Below are 25847 nucleotides of genomic sequence, written 5' to 3'. Positions count from 1 at the left end.
ACGTTTTTTCGTAGGGTTCACTACAGTCCACTACACCTTTCGCAGGAATGTGGTTGCTTGCGCAGCGTTGCCGAAAGTGCAAATCGATTTGGTAGCGGTACCACTGTATGAAGGCGAACCCAGCGTACAACAAGCATAACAATCTTTGATGTTGATATAGAGACATGACCGAAGGCAACGGTATGACATGCCAGGCTGCTATAGACGAACGGAATGAGATGCAAAGACAGTGTCAGAAGAGTATACGCGGGTTTACTGTATTGGACATTGTATGTATTGGCGTGACAATGGAATGCGTGATTGAAGGTGTGAAATTGTGGAAATGGACATGCAGAACGAAGATGAAGGGCGAATGAACTATGATGGAGTGAGTCCGAAACGATCTTCAAAGCTTAAAGTCGGCGAAGTACGGGTGAATGATGGCGCGTTTAGCTGGCAAGATGTGGTGTGGATCATCATGGCAAGCGAGATCGAAGGCGGGAAACATACCTGAGATGCGCTTGCTTGTATCATATATCAGCATCATCTGCAATAAGAGAAGTAAGTGTGACGATATAGCAGTGCAAGCCGTTGGGCGACTGCCCACCTTGAGCAGTTCGATCCCGTCATCGTCCAACATCGGAACATGGTCAGCCAGGTCTTGAGGCACCCAGTTAGGGAATGTCGACTTATAGTCAGGCAACTGCCGAACTCCGGGCCACACCTCGTCGGTCGGTGTGCCGAGGACCCTGTAAGGCATAATGTGAAGATTAATTAGTCAGATGGACTCAGCTTACAAACAACATATGAAAGAAGGTATCCAGGACAAACATTGCTCGCAACGTATCTTCGCGCGGAATCTGAAGCCACGATATGTCAAAGAGACACAAAAGACGTACTGACCTGAATATCTTGAAGATTTGGTCGATCTCTGAGTCACCGGGGAACAGCGGGTGACCCCTCATGACCATCTCCGCAAATATGCAGCCTACCGACCACATATCGATTGCCGTCGAGTAATGACGAGAGCCAAGAAGGACCTCCGGAGCGCGGTACCACAACGTGACGACCTGGCATGATTTGCGTAAACATTCGAATATACGTTAAAGCAGACGCGACAAAGTCGACGATTTTGCATCCAAGCAAACGTCACAACGAGAAAAGCGCACCTCGTGAGTGTATGTCCTCATCGGGATCCCAAACGCCCTGGCAAGACCGAAGTCAGCGAGTTTCAAGTTGTCATATTTGTCGATCAAAAGATTTTGTGGCTTGAGATCGCGGTGAAGAATGCGGTGCGAATGACAGTATAAAAGACCGGACGACAGTTGATAAGTGAATTTCTAGGATATCAATGTCAGTTACAACGAGACACAATAGATGACACAATGCGCGGAGGAACACGAGGTCACGTGACCGATTCGCCACTTTAACATCCTTTCCCCCGTTTCCCATTCAGGCGCGTTACGACGCGAATTACACTACGTTCGCGCGTTGTATCGCGCAGGATTCTTGTGCAATGTCGCACGATTGTCTAGAAAAGAGTCATGGACGCACCTTGACAATGTCCGGAGTGATGGGATTGCCCATCTTGTTCCCCTGTTCTAGGTATCTCTTCAAGTCAACATCCAGAAACTCAAACACCAGAAAGAGTTTCGTGTCAACATGGACGATATCGAGAAGTCTAAGAAGTGAGCCATCAGCCATGCAGCAATCTTGACAATGAAAATATATAACACCATCGAATGAAGGTGTGTAAGACAGAAAGTTGTAAACGTACGATGAACATACCTAACAACGTTATCATCCTTCAGCTCCTTCAGAAGGCTTATCTCACGGATCGCTGTGCTCGGAACACCCTCATCTTCCGCCTCAAGTCTTATCTTTTTCAATGCCACGAGCTGGTTTGTCGTCACATCTTCCGCCTTGTAGACAACGCCATAGGTGCCTAACGGTGGCCGCGGACGATCGTGAATAGGAGGTTTTATGAATTCAAGACATGAGCACTTACCCTCCCCTGTTCGTGACCGAAACGCAACGGATGCTTAAGAGCAGCTCGAGCTGGAGGAGCTTGACACTACTCACCAACCTTCTCCAGCTTCTTATAGCTGCAAACGATGACATTAAGCATCCAACCAGCCGCCACACCGAGAGGTTCTTTATCTTACCGATCCATGACAAGCAAGCCTACCAGCTCTTGAGGCGAGGGTTGGTCCTAGCGAGCGTATCGAAAGGAAAAGGACGTAAAGACGGTGGTTGGAGGGGAAGGAGGAGGTAGAGACTGAAAGAAGCGGGCGCTGGTGCACTTCTAGTCTGCAACACGAATGATTACATAAGCAGCTAGAACAGGCAACTGGACGGCTTGTACAGCACAGTGCCACTCCCATTCATCTCGACTCGAAGAACAATAGCAAACTTACGGCCACATCACAAACTTCGGACGTTGTCATTCCACACAAAGAGATTTCATTCCATTGTAATCCATACGAGGTACGCGGGTTCTTAGCGTTGCTAAAGAGCCTACAACAGCTAATGTACAAAACGAGTGATCAGGTTTAGGCCAGCCGAAAATATGAGCGTTGTTGGTTAGCCCCTTTGTACCATATATTTGTAATTGGATCACGATGGCGTAGCCTGATATCAACAAGATAAGTGCATCAAGAGAGCGGGTGTCTCCTCGTGATATTGCGGATAGCTGATGGCAGTGTGCGCTCCACCGCAACATGGGAAGGTCTACATGTACATTATACATAAGTTACGGATATGACACACAATAAGGTGCCTATTACTCACTTTGCGTAGCCGGGTATCAGTGTCGTGGCGTTACTGCGTTTTTTTGATGATTGATTGGTGCGGTGAGAATCATGGCCTGCGTTCGCTCTCATGCCCTTGATGGCCTGGAACAAGCATGCTGAGTGTGCGATTAGTGAAGATAGGCATTGCCGCAAAGCCCGCATGGGCGGTGGTGTTACGCCACTTGACAACAGTTGCACGACGTCGGAGACGGGGGTGCCCGACCGTAGAATTTGATAGATCCCGAGCGAATTTGCAAGGCGCCTGAATGTGTACCTGGACCGTATGTGAACGTTCTGGTGCAGTAGCGGTGCGTGCTGGGCCGAGCGGTTCTATGCCCAAGAATGTGTCCTGCTAGAATGGACGTTTCTGCTTAGCATGTTAATTTAGGCAAGACTTCCGTTCACCAAGGGTAGACGTAAGCATCAGTTTCGTCCCGCCAACATCGCTGAGCGGTAGTCATGAAACGCGTTGATATCAATGACCGACTAACCGCACGACCACCCCGCTTGCAACCTCGGCACCTAGTCGGATGATCAGTCGTAGCAGACAGCGTCATCTGGTGAATAGTCTCACTTATACATTCCTCCGGCGCTGTGTGGATGCCTTCTCCAATGAAACGAACGTAGATCGTAGACCACGCCAACACGGTTCCCCAAGGGGATGTCGTGGCGTGGTCTAACCACCTGGCGCTGGGCGCACTGATCGGGTGTGTCCAGCGTGCGGAGAAGCAGCATAACAGGAATAGTGCGGGAACATCATTCAGATGTGCCTCCCAAATACCGACTGGCAGTCAACGGCAGGCTAATTGAGCAACCATGGGCGGTCTTCCGCCCCGCTCGCTCCCGTATATTCTATGAACCAGTAACCTGCGGTGTATCTTCTGGCTTTTGGGTTCTCGCGCAGTCCTCAAAAGCAATTAGACTATAAGATGGTTGTTAGTGCGGGGATTGCGCCTATACTCGGCCGCATTCCTGAGCCTCCTACATTCATGAATGACTCGCGTGCGTCCAGCTTGTTCAGCTGTATTTTCAGTCAGGACGATTTTTCACGCCGCCGAGACTTCCCTATGATCGGTATGACAGGATATCTGTTCGGAACCGGAACAGCGAGCAACTCCGAATTGTCAGAAGTAGGATTGCTGATGGTCAGATTGAGCTACGAGCTCACATACACAGCCAAATTCCTAACTGGACATCAGCGTTCAACATCCGAGAAGTAGCATTATACGTGAAAGCTGAACACACGTTTAGGAGTTTGTTGGGAAACTTGGCTTCATCTGCAATAGAGATTACATGGTTACATCTGCCAGATCACATTTGCTGACGAACAGACTTACTTCCGCTCGGTACGTTGCCTTCAATTCGACAATCCTCTTTGGCTTTGAGCAACGTTCCATTTGGCGCTACTTGACTTGCATGGTCGAACTCGCGGGACGCCGGAAAGGAATGCTGAGCGTACGTGTTGAGCCGGCTGGATGATGATGGCGCCTGAATCAGTGTGGCTGATATGGAACGCGCCTGTGGCGTGGGAGACCGGACAAGATTGTATGGACACTTAGCTGACTAGGTACAGCTCAGGAGTCTTACAAGCCGGGGCAAGTGTGACAGCTTGAAAAGTAATCGATTCAATGAATGTGTACGTAGTAAGCGACAAACAAAGAGCGTGTACGTGTGGAATGATACAACGGAAATCCAATCTCGATGCAACGAGTGCACCTGTACAACGGCCTAATTCGTAGCCGTAAAGTCTAGACGAAAGACACAAGAGGACTGCTTGCTTCGCGTTTATCGTACACTCTCGTCTCCTCGCAGGAATCATGTCCATGTCTGATGACCAGACTTCAAGCGAACGCAAGGGCCGTCCAGGCGGTGGCGGCGCCAAGGGCCGCGGCAGTCGTCATCTTCGCGATCACGCCTACATATTGCATCGCACGTTTGCGCTTGAGAGGGCGGGACCAGCGACGGGTACCCATCATGGCACCCCCTTCCTCTGCACCATCTTCGTCGTCAGCCGCGCGCTTGCGTTTGAGCGAGTTCGCAGTCTGCAAAAAAATGAGGAGATGCACATCCAAAGACAGACTGGTAAGGACAAACCGAGATAGCAGACACCTGGGCCAGGGCGTGAGCAACATCGGCCTTTGCTTGCCTGCGCATGGCCCGTATAGCCTCGAATTGCTCGACCATGCGCCGCTCGCTTGTCTCATGCATCCTCTTCATGTCTGGTGACAAAGCAGGATAGAGCATGCGTTCATCATATTATATGCACGACGAATACGGTCACACGAACCTGCAAATATATCTTTGATGGAGCTCAGGTCCGCGGCCTTCTCGGCATCTGCGGCTTTGGTCTTCTCGCGCTCTTCCTCTATCGCATTGAACTTCTCTTGCAGGCGCAAGACACTTTCTTGAATGTTTTTCATGCGTTCCGACATATTCGACTCAAGTGTTTCGCGCTGAACAACGTTGTCATCGACGAGTGCAGAAATGTCCTCCATCTGCGTCCCCAGCTGCACGAGTCGCTGCTTAGTCTCTTGTACATGCTTTTCAAAACGCTCTTCATCCTCTCGGCGCAGCATGCGCAACCACGCTATATCGTCCTGCTGAGCAGTCAGCATCTGAGAGGACGTATGACAAGCAAGAACACCATCGTGAGCAAATGAGATGCGGGTACTAACACAGACTTCACTGATTCTGTTGTCCAGCTCAGTCAACGACTTGTCCGGTTGAGGTGAAGCAGCCTATTACACTTAGTGGGCTATTCCGGCACGGGGTGAACATAAGAACACCATACCTCCGGAGACGGGGTCCGAAGAACAGATTTCCGTACTGCAGGAGTCGGCGACCGCGTGAACACCGACCTCAACGGTTCCGGTTCGGGAAACATATTTTCGTTCAGCTCAACGTTCGCTTCCGATTCCTCATTTTCACGCGGCGGCATGCCCATATCGACGATATGAACATCGTGATCGTAAGAATCAGGGAGGATTCCGAAGGGCAAAGGCTCGAAGGGAGGAAAGTCATCCTTGACACTGTCGCTTTCTTCACTTGCATGTTCATCCACAGAAAGCTGCAGATTATACTCGCGCATTGGAGAGTTTGGCGGGCTGAGAGACCGAGGCCATTCGCCAATCATGCTCGACTCGCGCGGGGCGTCCGCTCCCTCGTCCAATTCAGACTCGGACGACTGTGACATGTCCGAGCATTCGTCCTCTGCTGGCTCCTCTATCTGAGGCGTTGCAATCACCCGCACCGGAGACGACGATCTGGATCTGGAGTCGGAGGAGCAGGACAGGCGGAGCGGGAACAGGGGCAGTAGCCGCAGCGTCTCCAGCATTCCGGGTGCCTTCTGGGCGGCGTCATTGGGCTGCGAAGACGAGACCTCCTCGACGTCTGGCGACTCACTGCCCGAGACCGATGATGAAGAGTCGGACAATATGTACACGCCATAGCGGCCCGAGGATTCTGTCGGAGAAGCCTTCTCAGAAACCGAGGACGAGATATTGTGCGGCATCGACGGGTTGAATACGGTATTGGTGCCGAACAGGAGCTGCACACGCACGCTCACCGGCCGCACGAGCGTGGGGCCGTGGCCGACGCTCTTCCCAAACGTGATGATGTCCCCGTCCGCAAGGACGGTCGGCGCTTCCGCCTCGATCGGCCTCGAGACGCTCTCTCCAGGTCTGAGTATGTGGGTGCCGTGGTGCGAGTGCAAGTCCATGATGTATGCCTTCAAGAAATCGTTGTCAATGGCTTTGCTCTATGTGAGCTGGCGAACACGTACATTGCCATACTCTGTGAACGTAATCTTGGCATGACTGCGGCTGATGACCGGACAGCGGAATCGAGCGCGATCCCGCTCAATCACTGGAAGAGACTCGCGCGACCTGCGTCCGATAGTAACCACCCGAGTGATAGACTTGTGAAACGTCAGTGCTTCGGGTGAGTTATCCCCTCCACTCTGGACGTGGAGAGTGATGCCTGTCCATCACCGTTGAACATCGATGCGAATTCAATACACGCCAGCTTACCAGAAACGTCTCTCGCTGCGAAAGGGCGCACCAAAGGGCTTGGGGGGTCCATCTGCGAATGAACGAATGATTGTTAGCAGAGCTGGTTTGGCTGAGGGTGATAAGTGCAACGAGGCGCTCAATCGCCCCTTTCCGTTCCCAGACTACTGTGGTCGTGACTCGCTGCCTGCGGCACGAGATCAAAACGCGTGTAGACTCTCGCGTTTCCTTTGCAAGGCGAGCCGAATTCAACAGTGGACGTCAACGCGCCGGTCGCAAATCATGAAATACCCACCGTGAAGCTGTCAAATATGCTCATCAACCTACGGAAGGTCCTTTCCTGCGATTCACAGCGATGGCTATATAAAAGCTAGCAGGATGTGTGCTAATAAGTATGAGATGATTGTGCAATGTCGAAATTGAGGATAAAGGTGATGGGTGTGCCGGGGGAGATGATGGACTGCCGCGACAGCAGAGACGCTGAAGTGTCTGTACATATATCGCTCGTTTAAATCTTGGGCGCTTCAGCACTTTCTCCTCAGCATCGACTTCCACAAAATGGCCACCGCCGAAAACACTGCCGCTAGCTCTTCTACTATGCCGGAGAAGAAAAAGCCTGTAGTTATTATGACGATTGGCATGGCTGGCGCAGGAAAAACTACGTTTGTCCAAAGGATCAACTCGTATTTACACTCACTGGAACCTCCTTCGCCACCGTACATCCTCAACCTGGACCCTGCAGTAACGAATATCCCGTTCGAAGCAAATATTGATATACGGGATACTATCGACTACCACGAGGTGATGAAGCAGTGTGTGGCTATTCCACCTCGCTCGTCAGTCGTTATGCCTGAATTTTGTCTGCCGGTTGTGTCTTGAAATGAAGATACAACCTCGGTCCGAACGGAGGGATTTTGACCGCCCTCAATCTCTTCACCACGAAATTTGACCAGGTGCTGGGTCTTGTAGAGAAGCGTGCAGAGGACGTCGAGTGCGTGTTTGAATTTGATTTCTTTTGAGTCCCGCTAACCCTCGCACCGCTCAGCTATGTGATCCTCGATACTCCGGGTCAAATAGAGATTTTCACCTGGTCTGCCTCGGGTGCGATCATCACAGATGCAGTGGCCTCTTCTTTACCGACGGTCGTTGCATACATAATCGACACACCACGGACCACTGCTCCTGCTACTTTCATGTCAAATATGCTATATGCGTGCAGGTACGTCCAAACTCCAGCAGGTCGCATCTATTGTGCACACCTTCACTGTGCATGATTGTTTTGACGTCAACTACCAACGCTACATGCTGTATACTGATTCTGTTTTCAGCATCCTTTACAAAACAAAGTTGCCCTTCATCCTGGTCTTCAACAAAACAGATGTCCAGCCGCATGACTTTGCCGTCGAATGGATGCACGATTTCGAAGCCTTTCAAGAGGCTCTTGCCACACATCGGGGGACGACGGACGCAGAGGGCGAGCCGACATACATGAACAGCCTCATGAATAGCATGAGCCTGGTGCTCGACGAATTTTACAAACACTTGACCGTACGAACTTTTTCCTCTCTGCCTTCGCAATCAACACCTCACAGCGGTCTGCTTCTGGTGGACAGGCCGTGGGCGTCTCAAGCATGACAGGTGCAGGTATAAAGGAGTTCTTCGACGCTGTGAAAGCATCTCGAACAGAATACGAGAAGTGAGTTCATAGTGATCAGCTCTATCGGGTTACACTGTATCTTACGGCTCGTCATCATCCACAGCGAATACCTCCCGGAACTGGAACGCGCGAAAGCGGCCCGCGAGCAGACGCTGCAAGCCACCAAAGACGACTCCATGAATAGACTCATGAAGGACCTCACAGTAGACCGTGCACGCAACCCGAATGCGGCGGCATTTGATCGATGGGAACGGAACGAGGAGGAAGAGGAAGAAGACGACACGGAGATGAACATCATTGACCGCAGTGAGTGTTGGTCCGTGCGGTACTTTTCATACATTAGAAGCTGAGTGGTACGTCTAAGGTGAGGAGCATTGGCCAGGGCAGTACATCGACGTCACAAGGATGCGGCGGGGGGATGATGAGGGAGTCAACTGGCCACGACCTGGCTGAAGATATGCTAGAGATGCGGATCCGGTACAGCGACGCACTTCCTGTCTTCTGAGCTCGGACTTGTATTTTTCATAGAAGACGTTTGCTCGAACTTGTGCTCGAACAAATCTTGTCGCTCTCCATATGCGATCTGTATGGTTCAAAATATTGTAGCGTTATATATATAGTATATGCAACATCGACAACGCGTGCTATGTTTCAGAAATCTCAAAGCAAGTGAGGCGAAGGGATGCATTTGAACATACAGAGCGAGCATCGTGCGGATGCGATGTGCCACTGAGCAGCCGCCTTAACGAGCAGTGCATCTCACAGAAGTTGAACTCGAGCCTCTGATCCTATAACTTCCAACACGACTACTACATTAACAGACAACGAACAAAACAGACGGAATTGAAATGCGATGATTGCGAGATGTTACAGCAGATGATGATTGAACAGAACGTATAGTCCCGGGAGCAAGATAGAGTGAACAGTGAAATCGCCTCTTCTGAGCAACGAAGAGGTGTTAGTTAGTTAACATCTTTAAATCCGCTTTCACGTCCGTTTGCCTCCATGTGTTTTCAATACATCCCGAGCGAGAGAGCGGAGCATAGCAGCAGTGACACGTGGTTTTTCCGAACCACCCACAGAAGACGTCGATGCTGGTGATGGTGATGACAGGAACGCAGCATTCTCAGCAGAAACACTCTCGTCAATGCCGGGAAAACTGTCCGCTCTCATCCTTTTGCGCGATATAGATGCCATCAATCTGAGCAAACAGTATCAGAACTGATAACTTCAAGTCAACAGCAGAGACTGGGTACTGACCGTTCGCTGATATCGTCTTCTTCTGCCGCCCGTTTCCCGGGCGAGGGCTGACGAACCGGCGGAGAAGGGGCCGGCGGAGGAGGGGCCAAAACTGCAAACAGGCTCTCGCGGCGACATTCAAGGATCGACTCTAGCTGTTCGACAGCATCTTCCAGCCGAGCCTTGGGTAGCAAGAAGCGGGAAGTTGAATGTATCCCAGCTGTATGCTCCGCGATATTCACGGGTTCTTCCATAACCTGGTCGAGGAAAGGTCCTAGCATTTGATCTTCCAGACGACTTCAGACAATGCTGTCATGATGAAGGCAATTTACGCACCTTTGCCGAGCGCAGCGGCCGAATCGAAATCTGTCGACGCAGGTGCCATGTTATCTGAGGCACGACCGACCACCTTCAAAATGGAACGCGCGACTTCCTCCTGAAGCTCCTTGACGATCCTCACGACTTCGCCATAACGAGCTCCATCCACTGCGAAACATTCAGCGATGACACAAGGAGTGGATGATGATATCAGCTCACACTTCTGGTTGACCCAACATGACTCCAGCCAATCCGCGACAGCAGCTGCATACGGAACAGTGAAATTATTGACCAAATCTAGGTGGCCTTGTCAACGCTCGAGCAGAACCTTCGTTGAGCTGACGATGCGCACCTCTCCATCCGATAGTCACCGAGTGCCGATCATTCAGATCGAACTGCACAGTCCCTAGGTACTCTTGGAACTTGCTGTCCAAATCTGTTGTTGTCGACGGTATCATGAAGGTGGAAACATCCCGTAGAACACCCTGATTAACTTTCTTCTTGGCCTGCACAGGGTCTAAGCGATCATCTTTTACGCAAGACACACAACGCACCATATTAACGAAGTCCTGAGCAGCCTCATTCTCCTTCTCCGCTGACCATTGCAGAACCACCAGAGTTGGAGTGAATCGTAAGTGTTCCGCAGCAGGAAGATTCTTGATAATATCACGTAGACGTGAACAATCATCCAGTACGCGGTATTTTCTAAACAGGTTCATACGTCATACATCGTGATTGCTGATGATAGGCGGATCGCACTAACTTTTCGAGATCATCTTGTAGGTCATTGAGAGGCGTGCATTCAAAGACAATGAGACCAGGGGATCCGCGTGATATCGAGCGATGTGCGTTGGGTATCGCGGGTATGGAGAAGGTTTTCTCCGAGTCCCACGTGCCCGAGGCAGGAACGTCAAATTTATGCTCCAGCCAAATCGCAGTTCCATCGTGCACTGGATTCATAGATAACCACAAACGCCATTCGGATGAAGGCTGACCTCCCGGCGACGAGACCGTCACATGCTGGCGAATGGACCGCAAGAAAGATCCTCGGGCCCATCGACGCTCATGTTCTTCTTGAGTCTGATGACAACGGACAAAGCATAATGAGAACTATGTTTCTTTCAAAAAGGTCGCCAAGCGACGAGGATGAATGCTGCACCTCTTTGAATCGTTTCGCCAGGTCTTTATCCGTGAAAGGCCAGAGATGTATTCCCTCTATACGCCCGGTAGGACGTCTAGATCGGCCGGGTTCTATAGAAGATACCCTTCTCCTTTTGTTTGGCTCGTGATTTGATCTACTTGCGATGGAACCTGTGCTGTAACTGCTGGATAAGCGTTCTCGATGAAGCTTCGCCTTGTAGATTTCGCTCCTCTCAAAGGCACCCATAGCTTCGAGACGATCATTTGCCTTTTCTTTCCAACGTCTAAGTGACCTCTTCAGCAGTCTACATCGAAACAAGGATGCCTTCTGTTTGAGCTCTTCTCCTGCAGCCTTGCTGATTGGGCTAGGCCGAACTTCCCCGTTCATCTGAGATTCCCCAACAGTTCCTTCAAGGTATGTCGCTCGGACACGCGATGTCGACGGAGTGCTCGGCTCTTGAGATGTTGAACTTTCAGCAGTCACTGAGAAAAATGATTTCGACGTTACAGGAGTATTGAGTTGAAGTGGGCTCAATATCTCTGCAGACGACGGAGTCCCAGGCATCTGGAGTGTAGGAAAACTTTGGAGTGACTTCTTCCTGCCTTGAAGAAAGGAAGGTCTTTGCGAGCCGGAGTCAAACCATCGCGATGTTGGTGTAGGAGGAAGTGCCACGGGCTGGATCTTCTCTAACATTGGCGGCGCCAAAGGAGTCAATTCTGGACGTTGGACGGTCAGTGGCCGTTCTGCAGGAGTCGAGATGGGTTCAGCAGGAGTCTCCACTCGTGATTGAGGCGATACGGAACTGGGAATGTCCCACAATGTTTGCCGCCTCTCGACTATTCGTGGTGTGACAGAGCCTTCTGCCTGAGTTTCTTGAGTGGGCGTGGACCAGGCTGGCGGGGGTATGAAAGATGCTGATGTAGAGAATACACCAGAGGGTGCAGCATAGGCCGACGGTTGTGGAAATTTAAAAGGATATGGTGGAACGGCCGGCCCCGATCGTGCGGGAGTAGTCTCGATAGAGGCAGAGGGGAAAACGGGCGGTGACGGTGCGCTCGATGGGGGCGGCGTCGCTTTGACAGGATATGGTAAAGCCCTTGTATGCTGGAAGGACGGTGCGGCAGGATTCAAGGACTTCGGCTCGGTAACCGCGGCAGCAGGTGTCGCAGTAATGGCTGTAGTCGCGGTCGCAGATGTGCTTTGGAAGACTGCCGATCGGCTGGGTTGCAAGGAGTACTCAGCGGTCGTCGTAACGATTGAGCCACTCAACGTTGACGGTGCTGATTGAGAGGAGGAAATAGCGACGGAAGGTTGTAATGGCGGGGGAACTGCAGGAGGTGCAAAGGCTGACTTAGGCGTGTCATTGCTAATCACCGAGCCTGAAGATGACGTTGCAAAGGAAATCCCGAATGCGTTTGGCGTAGATGCCAAAGTAGCAAAGGCAGACTTGGCCGGGGCAGATGTCGCCGGGGGTGTGACTGAACTAGTGGCATTGAATGCATTTGACGTCGATAAGATATTGCTGAATGCAGACTTGGCCGGCGTCGGTGTGCTGATGGGCATCGACACGCCGCCAGTATCAGAGGAAGGGATATTCTGTGCAGGACTCTCCGACCAGCTGGGAATAACAGCAGATCTAGACCATGCACGAGCGTCTTCGGCGGACGCGAAGCGCATAGACCCCGAGGGGTTGACTTTAGAGGTACTAGCAATGGGTTTCAAGGTATCTCCAGTGTAAGCACCGAATGCAGGCGTGTTCGATGTAAACGATTCGGAGGAAATGGCCTGTGCGTTAGACACTGAAGCGCTAGGACTAGACACAGACAGTCCAGGTGCAGCTCGCACCCTCGCTGGCCTAGAGACACCGTCAATAATTTCCGGGATGGTAAGGTCGCCGCGCAACCCTTCGATGTTGAGGATGGCCATTGGACCGAAGTGCCGCTCTAATATACAAGCAACAAGGTATATCATCACGGTATTGCCCTGCTGTGTGAGCACTGCGTCGAGCTTCGCGAAGATCTTCATCGCTTCACTGTCAGCCACCAGAGGTGAGGTCTTCGTGATTGGCACGCTCACGGCCTGTACGCGTTTGCGGAAGTCCGTCGTGTACTGGAAGATCGGATTGGATGTAATCTCCTCAGGAATGACCTCGCCTCGTTCCACTTGGTTGCGGATGTGGAGCAGACGACCATATACGCGCATCTCAAGCTCTGTTGGTGCTTGATATTTACCACGCTGGTCTTCATAGAACTCTTTCAGGCTTTGAAGTGCTGTAAATCATCCGTGAAAACAGGGCTAAAAACAATGGAGGGACAGAACGTGACATACTGTTTGCCAGCTGTTGCTCCTCCATCTGCAGAGAGAAAGCTGGATTGTCTCGTTCTAGATGAATAGCTAGAATATGGAAGCGGGCACAGCGGTCGTGGCATTCGATGGCAATGGCACCGCGTTCATGTTGCATCGTGAAGTCGTTGCGGACTGCGCGGGAACGGTCACGAATGAATTCGTATGTCTGGGAGAATCCGCCCCTCTCAATAAGATCGTGAAATAAGTAATCAAGCGTTTTCTGCGAATTCTCCATTAGATACTTATCTGATCCAAATGCTGATCATATACATACCTTGAGAACTGCAGGCGGCCGCAGATCTGAAGGCAGCGTCTTGTCTCCTGCCGCACGCTCATAGATCTTGACTGCTCGTCCGTGGTCGACTCGTTTTGTCCCCGGTAACTATATAAAAGGAGTGACCGGAAGATGAAAGGCATGATGTAGAAGGCACGTACCACCTCCCACTTGTCCAGGTTATTCTCCCTCTCACGTCGGTATCGCTCGAACCTTGGGCACATGTCCTGGCATGTCCCAACCATTGTGATGGCTTCTTCCAATCGCTTCGGAACTTTCGGATCGTCCATCTTCCCTTCAGCAATGGCTTTCTTCCGCTCGTCTTCGCGTGCTTTCACGAGCTACAAAGGGCGTAAGTTGGCCTACATCTCATGACCAGTCTACATACGCACCTCTCGCCAACCCCGTTCGCGTTTCTCGTGCGAATCAGAATCCACCATATCTGCATCAGCATCGAGGTGATCACTCTCCTCCGCGCCAGCGTCCTCTTCTGCGCTGCGATCGTCTTCGGTGCCGCTTGCACCGCCGTCATGGTGAGCTTCCGGAACGACTAAGTGCGGTGATGCCGATCCGTTGCTTCTACTCCTTCCGCTGGATCTCCTACGGTGGCCACTACGCTCCCCGCGTTCTGCGTCGCTACCGTGTCCAGCGGTGGCGATCCGCTTCTTGCTCTTGAACGGAATGCGGCCTTGGCCTCCTGTGCCGTTCGCGCGGGGAAGGCGTCCATTGGCTAACGCGTTGTCCGTCATGGTGAGCATCAAATGTCTCCGGGAACGACAAACGCGTGTTCGCGTTGTAGTCCGGGAGCAAGGTGAACGAAGGACGGACGATTGTGGCCACAAGACACGCGATCGGCTAGGCTTATGTGGGAAATTTTCGATATCGTTGTAATTACGTAATATTATTTATAAGCGATAGCATAGATGGAAATCACAGCCGCCCAGGTAACGGCTCGTTAGTGTCCACCTACTTACTCCTCACGAACGATTGACTGCGGCGTTCTCATTGTTTCGGATTATAGCATTCCTTCACTCGTTGCATACCTCGTTGCACCGGCGAGTGGCGTTGTGCAAGGGCCATCATGCAGCCGCTGGAATCGAAGGGAAAGGTGCCCCAGGATGTAGGTGCGTCTGATGCTGTGCTTCAGTTGACACAGGTCGTTTACAGAGCATTCTAGTCGCGATATTCCATGCCGCATTTCATCCGACTCAAGGTAACGTTCTTGACTGGTCGTTGAAGGCAAGCGAAGGTACGAGGATCTACTTTGCTCTAGATCGGCATGCATTGACCATCCTCAGACCTCGATCTGCAGCATGTCGAGTTCAGCTGCCTCCCCAGTGGCTTACACTTGATGGAACGAGACGTAGTGTGGGCATATTTGGACGCTCTCCTCTGTACAGTTTTTATTATGACGATCTAGGTACTTCACCAAGGGCGACCACCCGGGTGTCTGTGTCTTTCACCGTCAACACACGACAGAAGCAGGTCATCGCGGATTTCGTCTCTCCTCTCTCGGTATCCTCCTTGCCAAGTCTGCACGACCACGACCCTGGCTACATGTCCCAGCTCTGAAGGAGCTCTTCCAGTCTATTCACTCCTCACTCGGAGATCGAGACATTCTTGTGCCTGTGGACGATGACTGGGAACCTGCGCGGCAGTTCTTCGAAGAGCGCAAGGTACGTCGTGCCGATCTCGGTGGCACAGGTAGTTGGAGAGGCTGGGATGCCGAGCTGGACAGCGAAGATAGCGCCCTCGATACGGACCCGACCATACACCTACCTCATCTCCTGCGCATCCTCGGTCCGTCATCTCTCACCCTGTATAAGCATGTCCTCGGACGGCGGCGGATCCTTATATATACCCTTCCCCCCGTCGAGGCTGCGTGCATTTTATGTCAGGTTGCCGCAGACATGTGTTACCAATTCCAGGCTACTGGGGTAGAAGGCCTGACAACGATTGGGGAGGAGACACCAACACGGAGAGCGAAGGGCAAGTCAAGAGAAGGGATCAGAGTGCTCGGGATGGTCACCCTGAGTGATCTACCCAAACTTGATGAGGAGAGCAAGTCAGGTCGCGGGTGGATCGCATGCACAACGGACGCCATATTCCTCGAGAAGCCGCAGTGTTATGACCTCTTGGTTGATCTCCGAACATCGACGCCCAATACCCGCCCGACCTTCTATGTGAGCAAGCCGACAGAGCAAGTCCATGGACGTGGACCTACACATCGGCTGTCAGTAGTACGGTTCACCTGGAGTGATGCAAAACTCGTAGGTTCATTATTTCTCTTGCGTTGTTCGTCTCCTCACAGTACGATTTTAGTGGACCGAAATCGACCGGCTACTGCAACTAGATGCAGGAGAACACCACGATGTCTGCTGTGAACCATTATCAACAAACACAGACAGCAAGATTCGTTCCAGTACTAGCTCATGGACAGATATCTGGAGAGTTTACGAGGACGTCTGCGTCATGTGCGCCGGGCTCTGGATGGGCTCGTGGCGCAGTGGCCCCTCTCCATCCTGTACGCCCTCCGCTGCTCGCCCTGAGAACTGGGGCAGCATACGCCTAGAGGGCGAGGACGACCTCACCCTGCGCAAGAACGCGAACCCGTATGTGCGGAACGTTGGGGTGGGCATCGAAGGACGGCCTTCACCTGACGCGACAAGCTCTTCGGGGCGCACGCTGCGCGGGCTCGCGCGTTCTAGCGGGATGTCGATCTGGACTTGGACGAGCGGCAGCGCCAAGACTGATGGCCAACCACATGCCGGTTCCAGTTCCTTGTCCACATCTACCTCGCCCAGGAAGGATTTCGCCATGATTACCCACGTGGAAGCCGGAAGGAGCGCGCGACGCACACGCCAGGTGCTGACGACTCTCGCGCTCCTCCAGACGTTCCATGCAAACACGGTGATGATGCTCGAGCGGCTGGCAGAGCTCCTCCCTCAGCGCCGCACGCAGTCACGTCACGAAGGCCCCCCGGATGTTGTCGTACTGACTCCCAAAGACGTTGCGTCGTTCGAGCTAGCACCATTCAGTGGATTGGATGCTCGATTTCTTGAATGGCTTGCAGACGAATACGGAGGCGGCGTCAGGATAACTGTTCGTCGTGGATGGCGTGATTTAGTTGGACTTGTATTAGGATTCGGGTGAACAGACATTTAATGTATATACTGCATATTGCATTCCCAAGTAACGTGCTCTTATTTCTGTCTGAGTGGATGAGATTGCTGCGAGGCCCATTACTGTATATCGAGGTCGACAACAACAGCAAAAAACTGCACTCCGATACGGGGAATCGAACCCCGAGCTGCCGCGTGAAAGGCGGCAATGTTAGCCGTTACACCATATCGGACAACACAAAATTTACTCTGAATTATATTTAGCCGCAATATATTCTTGACACAATTTTGTCAAAGAATCTATCGCACTACATAAAGAAGATCAGTGTTTTTTCCCCCTATAATACGCAGATGAGAAAAGGGATCATTTGGAACATGGCATGCGTGCGCCGGGAATCGAACCCGAGGCAGGGCCATGGGAAGACCCTATGTTACCATTACACCACACACGCGATCGCCTTGTGGCGGAGAATTATAAATGGATAGTCAGAAACTCGGAAGCTCAATAGCGCATCCAGATTTAATTACTGTCCCTGAGCATCCCCTTTCGCCTCTTCCTCCTTGGCACGCTTCACCGCCTCGATGACCCTGGAGTGCACGTCCCTTCCGGCTGCGACAACTCCATAGTTTTCTCCAAGGGTTCTCCCCAAACCGAAGTCCAGCGGCTCTCCGCGTGAGTCTGTAATCACACCGCCCGCCTCTTCGACAAGGACCGACCCAGGAGCATGATCCTGATGGCAGTGAGTATGGTTTCCAATCACACAGGGCTCATCAACAAAGGCTTACCCAAATTTTCTCCTTGTACCCTGTGCCAGTGGGCATCCGGAGGTACACCCCACCCTCGCCCCTCACGAGCGCACAGTACTTCGCCTGGCTGTCCATGCGGGTCGGCGGGCGGGTCACGCCAAGCAGATGCGCCACGCGCTCGTTGAACGACAGCTTCGAGTGCGCCTTCTCCACGCTCTCGAGCAAGCTCAGCTGGTCGGGCGCGAACGACGGGATCACCAGGCGCCGCTCCGCCCCTGCGGCCGCCTCCGACGCTGACACCGGGATTTGATACGCGCCGTGCCCGCGCTCGGCGACGAAGATACAGCCTCGTGCGCCGGAAGGGTTGGCGGGGTCGACGGGGAGGTTGGGGCACCCGATGACGCCGAGTTGGACACGTGCGTCGACGAGGAGCGCGAGGCAGACTGCGTACTGCTCTCCGCGCAGGAATCCCTTCGTGCCGTCGATGGGGTCCAGCGTCCACATGCCTAATCATGCATGTGAGCTCGAGTAGGTATATGCAGGAGCCGGAAGATGTCTTACGTCCTGTGCGCCCGCCAGGGTAGTTACCGCGATCGACGGCATCCATGAGCTCTTCCGCTGTTCGGGCGTTGGAGGGGCCCAGGCCCCACTGCTCCTTCTCTCCCGTTTGCAGAGGTGCAGTTAACGCCTCATTCGCAAGTTCGACCACACGCTCTCGCAGCGATGCGCTGGAATCTCCGCGTAAGTCGGCAGAGTCTTCTTCACCGACGATAGGGTCTTTGGGGAATGTGCGCCCGAGGATGATGTTGACGACAGCTTGGGCAGAGAAGTCACCGACTGATGAAATGATATGTAAGCGACAGATGTTCCTGAGACTCGATACGTAAAATAGATGTAAGAACAACGTTTAATGCAAACTTCATGAAACTGGCTGGACGGCGATGAGCGCCTCAGCTCGCGACTGCCAGCCAACAAATGAGCATCCAATCCAAACTTCATCTCTCCGTATAAGAAACTTCCAATGAGATGCACGGTGTAAGATAGCTCATAAACTCACCAGTGACAGGGCTCTTGTCATCCTTCGTCAACGTCTCGTTCCGAACGAGCTTGTTGAAAACAGAAGAAGTGAGCGCACAGGCTCTCCTCACGGCGGCAATGGCGACCTGCCTCTCAGTCGAGTAGGTGAGAGACATGATAAAGGTGTGTATGATGCCTTTACCGGCGCTGCTCGCGAAGTTGTCAAGGCGAGCATCTCAAGCGTTCGACTGAATGATATCCTCCTCATTCTAACGCGATTGCGAAGCGCTCATCAGTCGCGATCACGTGTACATATCAGTGGGCGCTCATAAGCTCAGACACTACCGCTGCTTTCGAACTCAATTCGAACTTGAAGACATCTTGAATTGTCTTGCTACCGTATCATGGATCTGCCAGTCGCCATAGAGTCTTATCATGAAGTCTGCAATCACCCGCTGAGACTTGTCAGAAACGAGACGTCCTGAAGGCGCCGTGTCATTCCTTCCTCAATCTGTCAACGGTATGTCTGAAACGGCATTGAAGGCTCACAATATTGACTCCGGTACCCCTCCTATTCTAGCTAGCTGTGGCTATGCCCGATTACTAGATCTATTTACTCTCATGCCACGGGCCTGGGGCCTGGGCAAAGAACTTAGCTTGCCACCACCGGTTTCTTTCTGTCTAACGAGGATTGAGACTCCCGCGTGGGGAAAAAGTTTACCTCAGGCCATCCTCGATATCCGCTCGATCTTTGGAAGGCAAATTGCCGTACAGGACTCAGCCAAAACTGTGTGCTGGTTTTTGCCTGCCTTGTGCCCGAGATGCAGTTCGGTATTTTGCATGTACCATCACCCCTTTCAAATTTGCAACAGTGTTCTGTTGTCTGTTGTCTCGGGTAATCACCAGTTGCGTACTCATCACCGAGCCGGGTTGTACCATCTCAGATACGGTCAGCCTCAATAAGTTCCTTGCATTCCCGCTGTTTGATCCTCTCATGTCGGGAATGTAGCCTGGATTTGACGCCCAAAATTCCAACGTTGCTGGCGTGCACAGGCTAAACTATATGAAACCGCGTCTCCAACAGGTCCCTTGGAAACTTGACAGGAAATCGAGGTACCTATACTTCCGTTTCGTCGGGCAACGATCACATTCATCCATCAAGGGCACTCGGGTTCCGGGCATGTACCTCTGCACATGCGCGATGACATTAAGCAGTAACAGCCGACCTCCTTCGTTCCTTTGAACCATAAACGTTCACCTGTGAAGCCGTGCGCATCGCGGTGATCCACTTGGCGAATGCATGAAAAGTGGACATGCTATGAAGGTACCCGAGCGACCATGTGCACACGTACGTATTTATAGCATCAGGATCATGTTGCGACTGGACAGAGCTAGTTAGTTCGCAAAGGCGGGTGGCTCCTGCTTGGTCAGGACATGATTCAATCATAATCTTCGTCTGACCGCAAGGTTGCAGTGCGGAATGATGTGTCTTCGATGACAATGTGAATTCAAGGTAGTGTGTGCCGCATGCCCGATGACAGTGACGGCCACGCCGCGCCGCGGTTGCTGTGAGCTCTTGGCCGCACAATCAGCTGGTGCATTCCTGCGGGCTGTGTACTGTACGTAAAACCGTGCACGGATCCCTGCCGCCGGCTATAATCTCCCAGAGCATGTCTCCGTCCACATGGATCTCATTCAAACTCGGCATGCAACGTTGCATAGATGGCTAAATTGTCAACCGCCGCACAAGCGTCAGATCTGATCGCGGACCATTCCCCACAAGTCGCCAAACAAGCACCGCGATATATACCGAGAGCTTCCCTCTAGCTTAAGCCTCAACGTTCCGCCAAGCTGGACAAATCGCTGTCCTGCATCTCATCTCCGTCTCGATGGAGGATGCGCCGCTTGCTGTACATGTCGAGTTCAACAGCACGCTGGGAGCGGCGTTCCTCGGGCACTTTGTGACTGCCATGTGGGTCTTATGTGCAACTTTGCAATGATATCACGGTTTAAAAGAGAAGTTGGATAGCTTGTACGGCATTACAAGCCTGCAGACTTACCTCTACTTCAAGTGGCACCACACGGACCCGCCACTGCTCAAATATCTAGTGAGCGAATGGCGATCTCGATTCTCGATTGGTAGCATCGATAACTGATTCTGTTCTGGACCCAGGTCTTCGTCTTATGGTGCTTACCGCTGCTTGCTTCCCATCTTCGTCTCGATCGCACTAACCTGTCGTGCCGCGGAAGGATCTTTGACAGCTTACACGTTTCGCTCATTACGTACTCGATGTACTTCTACATGGTAACAAACTATGCCGATCCTTTCATAGTTGAGAGGCCAGTCTGGTAAGATTCATCCTCGAACTCCGATCTTGCAATTAACACATATCGGTTCTATCCCTTCTAGGAGTATCATGGTAAGTCGCGTCGAACTTGGAGCACAATGCAAGTTTTAATATGCGAATTAGGCAATGATAATGGTGTCGGTCAGTGTCTGATCACAATTTAGTCGATGCCGACGCTGAGCCGTATCGCGAAGAATGTCAGCAATATCATTGTGCGAGGGTAAGTCATGGCGTAGTGCTAGAGATGTCCGCCTAATTGTTGACTAGACTTTACGTAGAGTTTTCAGTCACCGCTTATGGAAACGTCGGTCGTTTTTCTATAATCCATTCACACTGGAGGACTGATTCTTATTGTGTAGTCAGCGGAAGATCTCTTATCTTTCCGCTCTCCGTCGTGGGTGAGTTCTCGCCTACGGGTGGACTCCTCATTGAATCGAAGCACAGGGTGTATTATCTCTGTATGTTGCGGGTAAGACTGATTCTGTAATTGTATCCGATGATCGTCCTGATGGTTGCGCTATAGGCGATGGTTTTTGTAAGTATTGCTTTTTGGGCTATAGATTCGGAGTCTGCCATGTTGATCTTCAAATCACGTAGACTTCGCCATCAGGGGGTAAGTGACACTGCTGAGCACGCATAATCAGTTTGCTCATGCAGCCGTACAGCCTGCAAAGCGCTTCATACCAAGATGTCCACCACTTCTCGGTTAGGCTGACATCCTGTCTTGATTGGAACATGCTCATGCCCTGCACCTTTTCAGTGGAGCCTATACGTCGGATTTGCATTTGAAGTGGTCGTAGACGGCACGATCACCGTGTCTCAGTGTCTACTGCTGCGGCGCTTGCGAACTGGTATCAGAAGGTGTGTTGTAGGGTCTTCGGGTGGGGAAGATTGGACTAAAATCTGCCGCATTCAAAGAACGGACTCTGTTATATCAGTCCTCATGCTGTACAGCATCAATACTGGTTTGTTCCCCAGGTGCGGATCGGTTGTCCTGTCATCATCGTGTAGGCTCATATGAGATATCGCGGAACAGCGTATGCGCACTCTTGTGTCTCATCACGGTAATAGCAGAATCTATCTGACTACTGCCTGCCTGTGCTGATGCACCGTAACTCTCAGTTCACCGTCCTTCCTCACATGTTCGTTTATTTCGCTTTCTACTTTGTCCTCAGCAAATGTACGTCGGGCGTCTCATCCATCTGCCCATCAACTCAACGATATCTATAGTCTACGTAAACTCACTCCTTGCCAACCTCAACGCGCGCACAACAATCCTTGAGCCCATATCTCCGCGGGCGGGAGAAAGACACTGCAACAACATCAAACTTCCTTATTCCGTTTCATCTGGCACTTGCGAGGCGGACCCTGCCTCTGCACAGGTGTGATGCATGATCTGATCTCCATCATCATCGAGCGCGCCGAGCTGATTGCTGAATTTGATAGTTCTCTACTGTTGTCGACCCACTCATGTCAACATCGAACATGCCTCGCATCTCGGTCGCCGAAATGTCTCAAAGCGTTCACTGAGTCTCAGTCTCAACAGCATACATCAACGTAACACTTGCGGACAGAATGCATCTCGGCCTTCGTCAGATGTAGCGGTTCCACCCATCAACAGCACGTCTGTGACTATACCCATCAGGGCATCTCCAGTGGATGTGACGGTCGAGTTCATACCACAGACCTTTGCTATCCGCTCCATCATTGAATTGGTTTCTATGCCCAAACAATATGCAGTTATACATATGTATCCCCATCAGCATTGCCGACATTCGTTCTCTTTCATCAAAGTGTATTATCATAGTGCAGCATGTATTGTAAACACATATTTATCAGTGCTTCGACAACATGCACATATCAATATACCAACACCGCTACACAGTCATTCTGCAAACTGAACATGAGACACGAAGCATCCCGAAACCAAGAATATTCCATGCTCGCTCGACCAAAACACGTATTCACTCACGTCAACAATCACGGCTGGCCGTTACTAGTATCTGTCGACTGAATCTTGTCCGTGGTATACGTCGACTGTAGCGTCTGACTCCTGTCACGCCCAACGCACTGAGGAAGGCAGCATCACTTCATATGATCGATGGTCGGCAAGTGGATTTATTCACCATAGTCGTATCCAGCCTGGCACCATCCGTATTCTGCTAGCGAACGGCAATGATTAGCTCAGCTGGGCTGTTATGAACCGTGGAACAAAGGCGGCTTACCATGGACATGAATGTGTCGGGGTAGCCGGCCTGTGCGTTCCATGAGAGGTCTGTGTCCTCTACGTAGGAAGGCTTCCAGGAATCTCGAGCATTCAGGCTGGACATAACCAGAATCGTATACAATTTTGCGAGAGAGAAGTTAAAAAAGAGGTGGCTGGTGGCTCAGACATATGAGATGACTAGGAATCGAAAGTTGTCATGACAATGTACGCACGTGTCTGTGTTCTATAGTAATCCGTGTTGAGTCAAGGAGTTTCGTACATTGCAGTCAGAGAATTCTCTTACAGATGCTAGGTACAGTATGAGATCGGTAAGGGCCCAGCTTGTCGTAAGCAAGCCGGTCTCAATGGTCACTATTATTGAGCAAATCGTGAACACAAACGGGATAAGGAATATTATAGATCATGCTTACGGCGAATTATGCGATTGATCAGCAAGTCCGTCGAGGGAAAACCAGTTCGTTTAGGTTTCTGTCACGACCTTTAATAAGCATACTAAAGAGCCTTTCCGAATCACACACCAAATGCCAGACAAGCGAGAACGTAATAAGAAAATCGGCCGCGAGACCAGTCGCGAGCCAGATCACGGCAGGCACCTTCACTGCTGGTCCCTGCAAATCGGTATAGCGGCCATAGCCAGGCCAGCGAAGAGCAATGACACAAGCCAATGAGCACACTTGACATCAAATAGACGTTGTCAGAAAATCCGGTAATTGGGAACAGCGGCTGGTATACGCACACATGGAGACAATCGCGAGGGCAGCGATCATGATCGCCAACCACAATTGACCACTTAATTTCCGCACCCGGAAGGTAAAAAAGAGCTGTACGGCACAAGAAATGATACCCTATCACAGATAGACGATGAGCATGAGTGGATGGTTCTGCGAGGCTACGCACCGTTATCGGGGGAACTAAAGAGAAAGAAGCTCAGTGCGCAAATGTATGACCTTGATTAGGCACAACCTACCTGTTGTGGACACTGAACATCGTCAGCACTACAGTTAGATCATTGTTATCTGTTGCACTACGCAGTGAGACAGACTTACACCATGTCAATTGCTCCAAGGTAATACGACCTATAAAAGGAGCTTGAGGATGGTCCGTTACGAACCCCTTGAGGCGACGCTGACATACCAAAATGAACTATGAGAGCGTCGTATAAATAGGCTGCGGCAAATGCTGTGTGTGCTGTGTCGGCAATAAACAAGAATAGAACCTACAGTTGACAATTCAGCTATATTTGAATACGAGTGACGCGAATTCAACTGACGTAAGAATGTAGCCATGTTTGCGCTCTACTATGCTCGTCAACAGGCGTCACGCCAGTAGTAGATCAACCGTGAGCACTTACTTTCTACGCGATAGAGCGTAATGATAGTACGCAGGGACGACGGCACCATATAAAAGGATGTTGAATAAGATGCCAAACGTTAAGGCACCAAAACTGTAACAGAGCACGATCATATTCAATATAACGGCGACGACATCAGCAGATCTGAACATACTAAGGCCCAATATCCATCCTTCAGTCTAACAGTCTGGCGCACAGGAGCGCTATTCGCTGGAGTCGTTAATGGTGGACGCAGAAGATAGGTATCTCGTCGTGCTCGCGAGTCCGCCGCTTCCATCTAAAACCAGGTATCCGACGCAACATCCGACAGTCTCGTGTCTCCCCTTTGTCGATATCCGAAGTGGCTCTGGCTCGAAGTGGACGTTTCGATACGCGACACATCCGAAGGCACTCTAGCCTCGAAGGCATCCAAGCATACCATTGATATACTTCACTGGCAGAAAAAGTCCTGTTACTGCTGTTTAGACTCTCACTTTATTCCTCTTTGTATATGAGCTATAAGTGAGCCGCTTGTTCTCAAGACATTTTGATAGGGGCGAGCTGGTTTCGCAGAGAAAGATCAGTGGTTTAAATCGCAATCGACATGGGCGCGGAAGCGGAAGCAAATGCACAAGCCCATCACGAACGAAACGGAGCGCTGGCCAGGCAGCACCGAAGAAGCCGCATGATCCGTGCTGTGCTGACAAGTGATAAAATGAACCCGTACCGCTCACAAGCCGCACTCACCAGCATGAGTGTGGAGTAGATGATTTCGGCGCAGGCACAGAACAAGGAAATGTGGAGCTTCCACCGACCATGGGATGACTCGGATTTTGATTTTTGATGTTATAGAGATAGAATGCTACGGGATGAATAAAGGCAAGTCTATTCCAGAGTTCCAAAAGCCATCATCATGAGTCCATCGTACTAGCTGATGAGGGCGGAAATGGCAGTCATCGAATTGGGAGACCCGATCAACGTATGATGTTCAATTGATGCTATTGAGAGTTTTTGATTAAGGAGCTGTACAGGTTCCAAGAATATAAAAACAGACAACCACCATAGGAGACTGGGAGTAGCCAGTACTGGCAGCTGGAGAGATGTGGCTGAACCACTTATGTAAGCGGGTTGCGGGTGGCCACACGGACAGCTCGCCGAGCATGGCGGGACATTATCGTAGTACTCGGACCATGCGACTCGCTCCAATGCCGCTCAGCGCTGACCACGAAATGGAGTCGCACACAAAATACGGACTTGAGTGACATCAGAACCTGTAGGTCACGATCCATTAGTGAAATCTACG

At 51.4% G+C, this 25847-nt stretch overlaps 9 protein-coding genes and 2 non-coding genes across 11 annotated transcripts; 3 read left to right on the top strand and 8 right to left on the bottom strand.

Moving 5' to 3' along the window:
- Nucleotides 1-248: 248 nt before the first annotated feature.
- On the bottom strand, nt 249-2107 carry LAESUDRAFT_790790 (Pkinase-domain-containing protein; the record flags this gene model as incomplete). Its single annotated transcript, XM_040913924.1, has 8 exons — nt 249-432; nt 490-526; nt 587-728; nt 883-1049; nt 1149-1319; nt 1534-1660; nt 1768-1924; nt 2062-2107. The coding sequence occupies 8 exons, from the start codon at nt 2105-2107 to the stop codon at nt 386-388; spliced, it is 894 nt and encodes a 297-aa protein (XP_040760804.1). The 3' UTR covers nt 249-385.
- A 579-nt stretch (nt 2108-2686) lies between these two features.
- LAESUDRAFT_729575 (uncharacterized protein) lies at nt 2687-3650 on the bottom strand. The gene is made up of 4 exons (XM_040909663.1): nt 3346-3650; nt 3263-3293; nt 2770-3123; nt 2687-2709 (listed from the first exon to the last, which is right to left on the bottom strand). The coding sequence occupies exons 1-3, from the start codon at nt 3504-3506 to the stop codon at nt 2839-2841; spliced, it is 477 nt and encodes a 158-aa protein (XP_040760803.1). The 5' UTR covers nt 3507-3650; the 3' UTR covers nt 2687-2709; nt 2770-2838.
- Nucleotides 3651-4374: 724 nt separating this feature from the next.
- On the bottom strand, nt 4375-6851 carry LAESUDRAFT_729570 (uncharacterized protein; the record flags this gene model as incomplete). The annotated part of the gene is made up of 7 exons (XM_040909662.1): nt 4375-4813; nt 4866-4990; nt 5059-5368; nt 5447-5509; nt 5563-6498; nt 6553-6749; nt 6800-6851. The coding sequence occupies 7 exons, from the start codon at nt 6849-6851 to the stop codon at nt 4613-4615; spliced, it is 1884 nt and encodes a 627-aa protein (XP_040760802.1). The 3' UTR covers nt 4375-4612.
- Nucleotides 6852-7375: 524 nt separating this feature from the next.
- LAESUDRAFT_738423 (XPA-binding protein 1) lies at nt 7376-8888 on the top strand (the record flags this gene model as incomplete). The annotated part of the gene is made up of 7 exons (XM_040910891.1): nt 7376-7590; nt 7665-7769; nt 7824-7997; nt 8107-8326; nt 8392-8474; nt 8539-8741; nt 8800-8888. The coding sequence occupies 7 exons, from the start codon at nt 7376-7378 to the stop codon at nt 8886-8888; spliced, it is 1089 nt and encodes a 362-aa protein (XP_040760801.1).
- Nucleotides 8889-9041: 153 nt separating this feature from the next.
- Nucleotides 9042-14569, bottom strand: LAESUDRAFT_729568 (uncharacterized protein). The gene is made up of 12 exons (XM_040909661.1): nt 14146-14569; nt 13915-14094; nt 13754-13861; nt 13462-13699; nt 11152-13403; nt 10756-11072; nt 10547-10697; nt 10345-10498; nt 10212-10289; nt 10011-10160; nt 9696-9960; nt 9042-9636 (listed from the first exon to the last, which is right to left on the bottom strand). The coding sequence occupies exons 1-12, from the start codon at nt 14500-14502 to the stop codon at nt 9423-9425; spliced, it is 4464 nt and encodes a 1487-aa protein (XP_040760800.1). The 5' UTR covers nt 14503-14569; the 3' UTR covers nt 9042-9422.
- Nucleotides 14570-14702: 133 nt separating this feature from the next.
- Nucleotides 14703-16906, top strand: LAESUDRAFT_814904 (uncharacterized protein; the record flags this gene model as incomplete). Its single annotated transcript, XM_040914640.1, has 5 exons — nt 14703-14877; nt 14931-15002; nt 15052-15121; nt 15174-16023; nt 16076-16906. Exons 1-5 carry the CDS (start codon nt 14835-14837, stop codon nt 16904-16906), a joined length of 1866 nt encoding a protein of 621 aa, XP_040760799.1. The 5' UTR covers nt 14703-14834.
- A 130-nt stretch (nt 16907-17036) lies between these two features.
- LAESUDRAFT_t73 lies at nt 17037-17108 on the bottom strand. The gene has a single exon. It is a non-coding gene; the product is annotated as a tRNA-Glu (tRNA).
- Nucleotides 17109-17182: 74 nt separating this feature from the next.
- Nucleotides 17183-18871, bottom strand: LAESUDRAFT_729567 (3(2),5-bisphosphate nucleotidase HAL2). The gene is made up of 4 exons (XM_040909660.1): nt 18680-18871; nt 18184-18459; nt 17662-18128; nt 17183-17606 (listed from the first exon to the last, which is right to left on the bottom strand). The coding sequence occupies exons 1-4, from the start codon at nt 18813-18815 to the stop codon at nt 17400-17402; spliced, it is 1086 nt and encodes a 361-aa protein (XP_040760798.1). The 5' UTR covers nt 18816-18871; the 3' UTR covers nt 17183-17399.
- On the bottom strand, nt 17257-17327 carry LAESUDRAFT_t72. Its single transcript has one exon. It is a non-coding gene; the product is annotated as a tRNA-Gly (tRNA).
- A 1494-nt stretch (nt 18872-20365) lies between the features above and the next one.
- LAESUDRAFT_705224 (uncharacterized protein) lies at nt 20366-22829 on the top strand. The gene is made up of 19 exons (XM_040906577.1): nt 20366-20611; nt 20669-20747; nt 20813-20826; nt 20890-20988; nt 21050-21059; nt 21111-21128; nt 21182-21207; nt 21266-21291; nt 21347-21381; nt 21432-21456; nt 21511-21522; nt 21585-21600; nt 21653-21692; nt 21748-21848; nt 21906-21965; nt 22024-22051; nt 22110-22167; nt 22218-22369; nt 22434-22829. Exons 1-19 carry the CDS (start codon nt 20529-20531, stop codon nt 22515-22517), a joined length of 966 nt encoding a protein of 321 aa, XP_040760797.1. The 5' UTR covers nt 20366-20528; the 3' UTR covers nt 22518-22829.
- On the bottom strand, nt 22778-25081 carry LAESUDRAFT_729564 (uncharacterized protein). The gene is made up of 15 exons (XM_040909659.1): nt 24720-25081; nt 24566-24658; nt 24485-24509; nt 24349-24430; nt 24261-24290; nt 24182-24193; nt 24112-24125; nt 23951-24059; nt 23733-23887; nt 23625-23682; nt 23498-23565; nt 23427-23437; nt 23213-23366; nt 23114-23149; nt 22778-23057 (listed from the first exon to the last, which is right to left on the bottom strand). The coding sequence occupies exons 1-15, from the start codon at nt 24734-24736 to the stop codon at nt 22968-22970; spliced, it is 954 nt and encodes a 317-aa protein (XP_040760796.1). The 5' UTR covers nt 24737-25081; the 3' UTR covers nt 22778-22967.
- Between the last annotated feature and the right edge of the window lie 766 nt (nt 25082-25847).

This window comes from Laetiporus sulphureus, assembly GCF_001632365.1.
Source record: "Laetiporus sulphureus 93-53 unplaced genomic scaffold LAESUscaffold_43, whole genome shotgun sequence".
Lineage (NCBI taxonomy): Eukaryota > Fungi > Basidiomycota > Agaricomycetes > Polyporales > Laetiporaceae > Laetiporus > Laetiporus sulphureus.
Note: the sequence above shows the minus strand (reverse complement) of the source record. Positions and strands in the feature narration are given on the sequence as shown.

What these genes read in the sequence shown, in the direction of transcription:
- LAESUDRAFT_729567 (XM_040909660.1), bottom strand. Translation starts at nt 18,815, where the DNA reads ATGTCTCTCACCTACTCGACTGAGAGGCAGGTCGCCATTGCCGCCGTG. An exon ending in CCCTGGCGGGCGCACAGGAC is followed by an intron (nt 18,129 to 18,183) that starts GTAAGACATCTT and finishes ATGCATGATTAG; the next exon opens with GCATGTGGACGCTGGACCCC. An exon ending in GGTACAAGGAGAAAATTTGG is followed by an intron (nt 17,607 to 17,661) that starts GTAAGCCTTTGT and finishes CACTGCCATCAG; the next exon opens with GATCATGCTCCTGGGTCGGT.
- LAESUDRAFT_705224 (XM_040906577.1), top strand. Translation starts at nt 20,529, where the DNA reads ATGGAGGATGCGCCGCTTGCTGTACATGTCGAGTTCAACAGCACGCTG. An exon ending in GGGCACTTTGTGACTGCCAT is followed by an intron (nt 20,612 to 20,668) that starts GTGGGTCTTATG and finishes GAAGTTGGATAG; the next exon opens with CTTGTACGGCATTACAAGCC. An exon ending in CGGACCCTGCCTCTGCACAG is followed by an intron (nt 22,370 to 22,433) that starts GTGTGATGCATG and finishes TGAATTTGATAG; the next exon opens with TTCTCTACTGTTGTCGACCC.
- LAESUDRAFT_729575 (XM_040909663.1), bottom strand. Translation starts at nt 3,506, where the DNA reads ATGCTGCTTCTCCGCACGCTGGACACACCCGATCAGTGCGCCCAGCGC. An exon ending in AGCGCCGGAGGAATGTATAA is followed by an intron (nt 3,294 to 3,345) that starts GTGAGACTATTC and finishes TCATCCGACTAG; the next exon opens with GTGCCGAGGTTGCAAGCGGG. An exon ending in GCAAGCGGGGTGGTCGTGCG is followed by an intron (nt 3,124 to 3,262) that starts GTTAGTCGGTCA and finishes CGTCCATTCTAG; the next exon opens with CAGGACACATTCTTGGGCAT.
- LAESUDRAFT_729564 (XM_040909659.1), bottom strand. An exon ending in TCTCGCTTGTCTGGCATTTG is followed by an intron (nt 23,683 to 23,732) that starts GTGTGTGATTCG and finishes AGGTCGTGACAG; the next exon opens with AAACCTAAACGAACTGGTTT. An exon ending in CCGACACATTCATGTCCATG is followed by an intron (nt 23,150 to 23,212) that starts GTAAGCCGCCTT and finishes GCCGTTCGCTAG; the next exon opens with CAGAATACGGATGGTGCCAG.
- LAESUDRAFT_729568 (XM_040909661.1), bottom strand. Translation starts at nt 14,502, where the DNA reads ATGACGGACAACGCGTTAGCCAATGGACGCCTTCCCCGCGCGAACGGC. An exon ending in ACCTGGACAAGTGGGAGGTG is followed by an intron (nt 13,862 to 13,914) that starts GTACGTGCCTTC and finishes CCTTTTATATAG; the next exon opens with TTACCGGGGACAAAACGAGT. An exon ending in GGCCGCCTGCAGTTCTCAAG is followed by an intron (nt 13,700 to 13,753) that starts GTATGTATATGA and finishes GAGAATTCGCAG; the next exon opens with AAAACGCTTGATTACTTATT.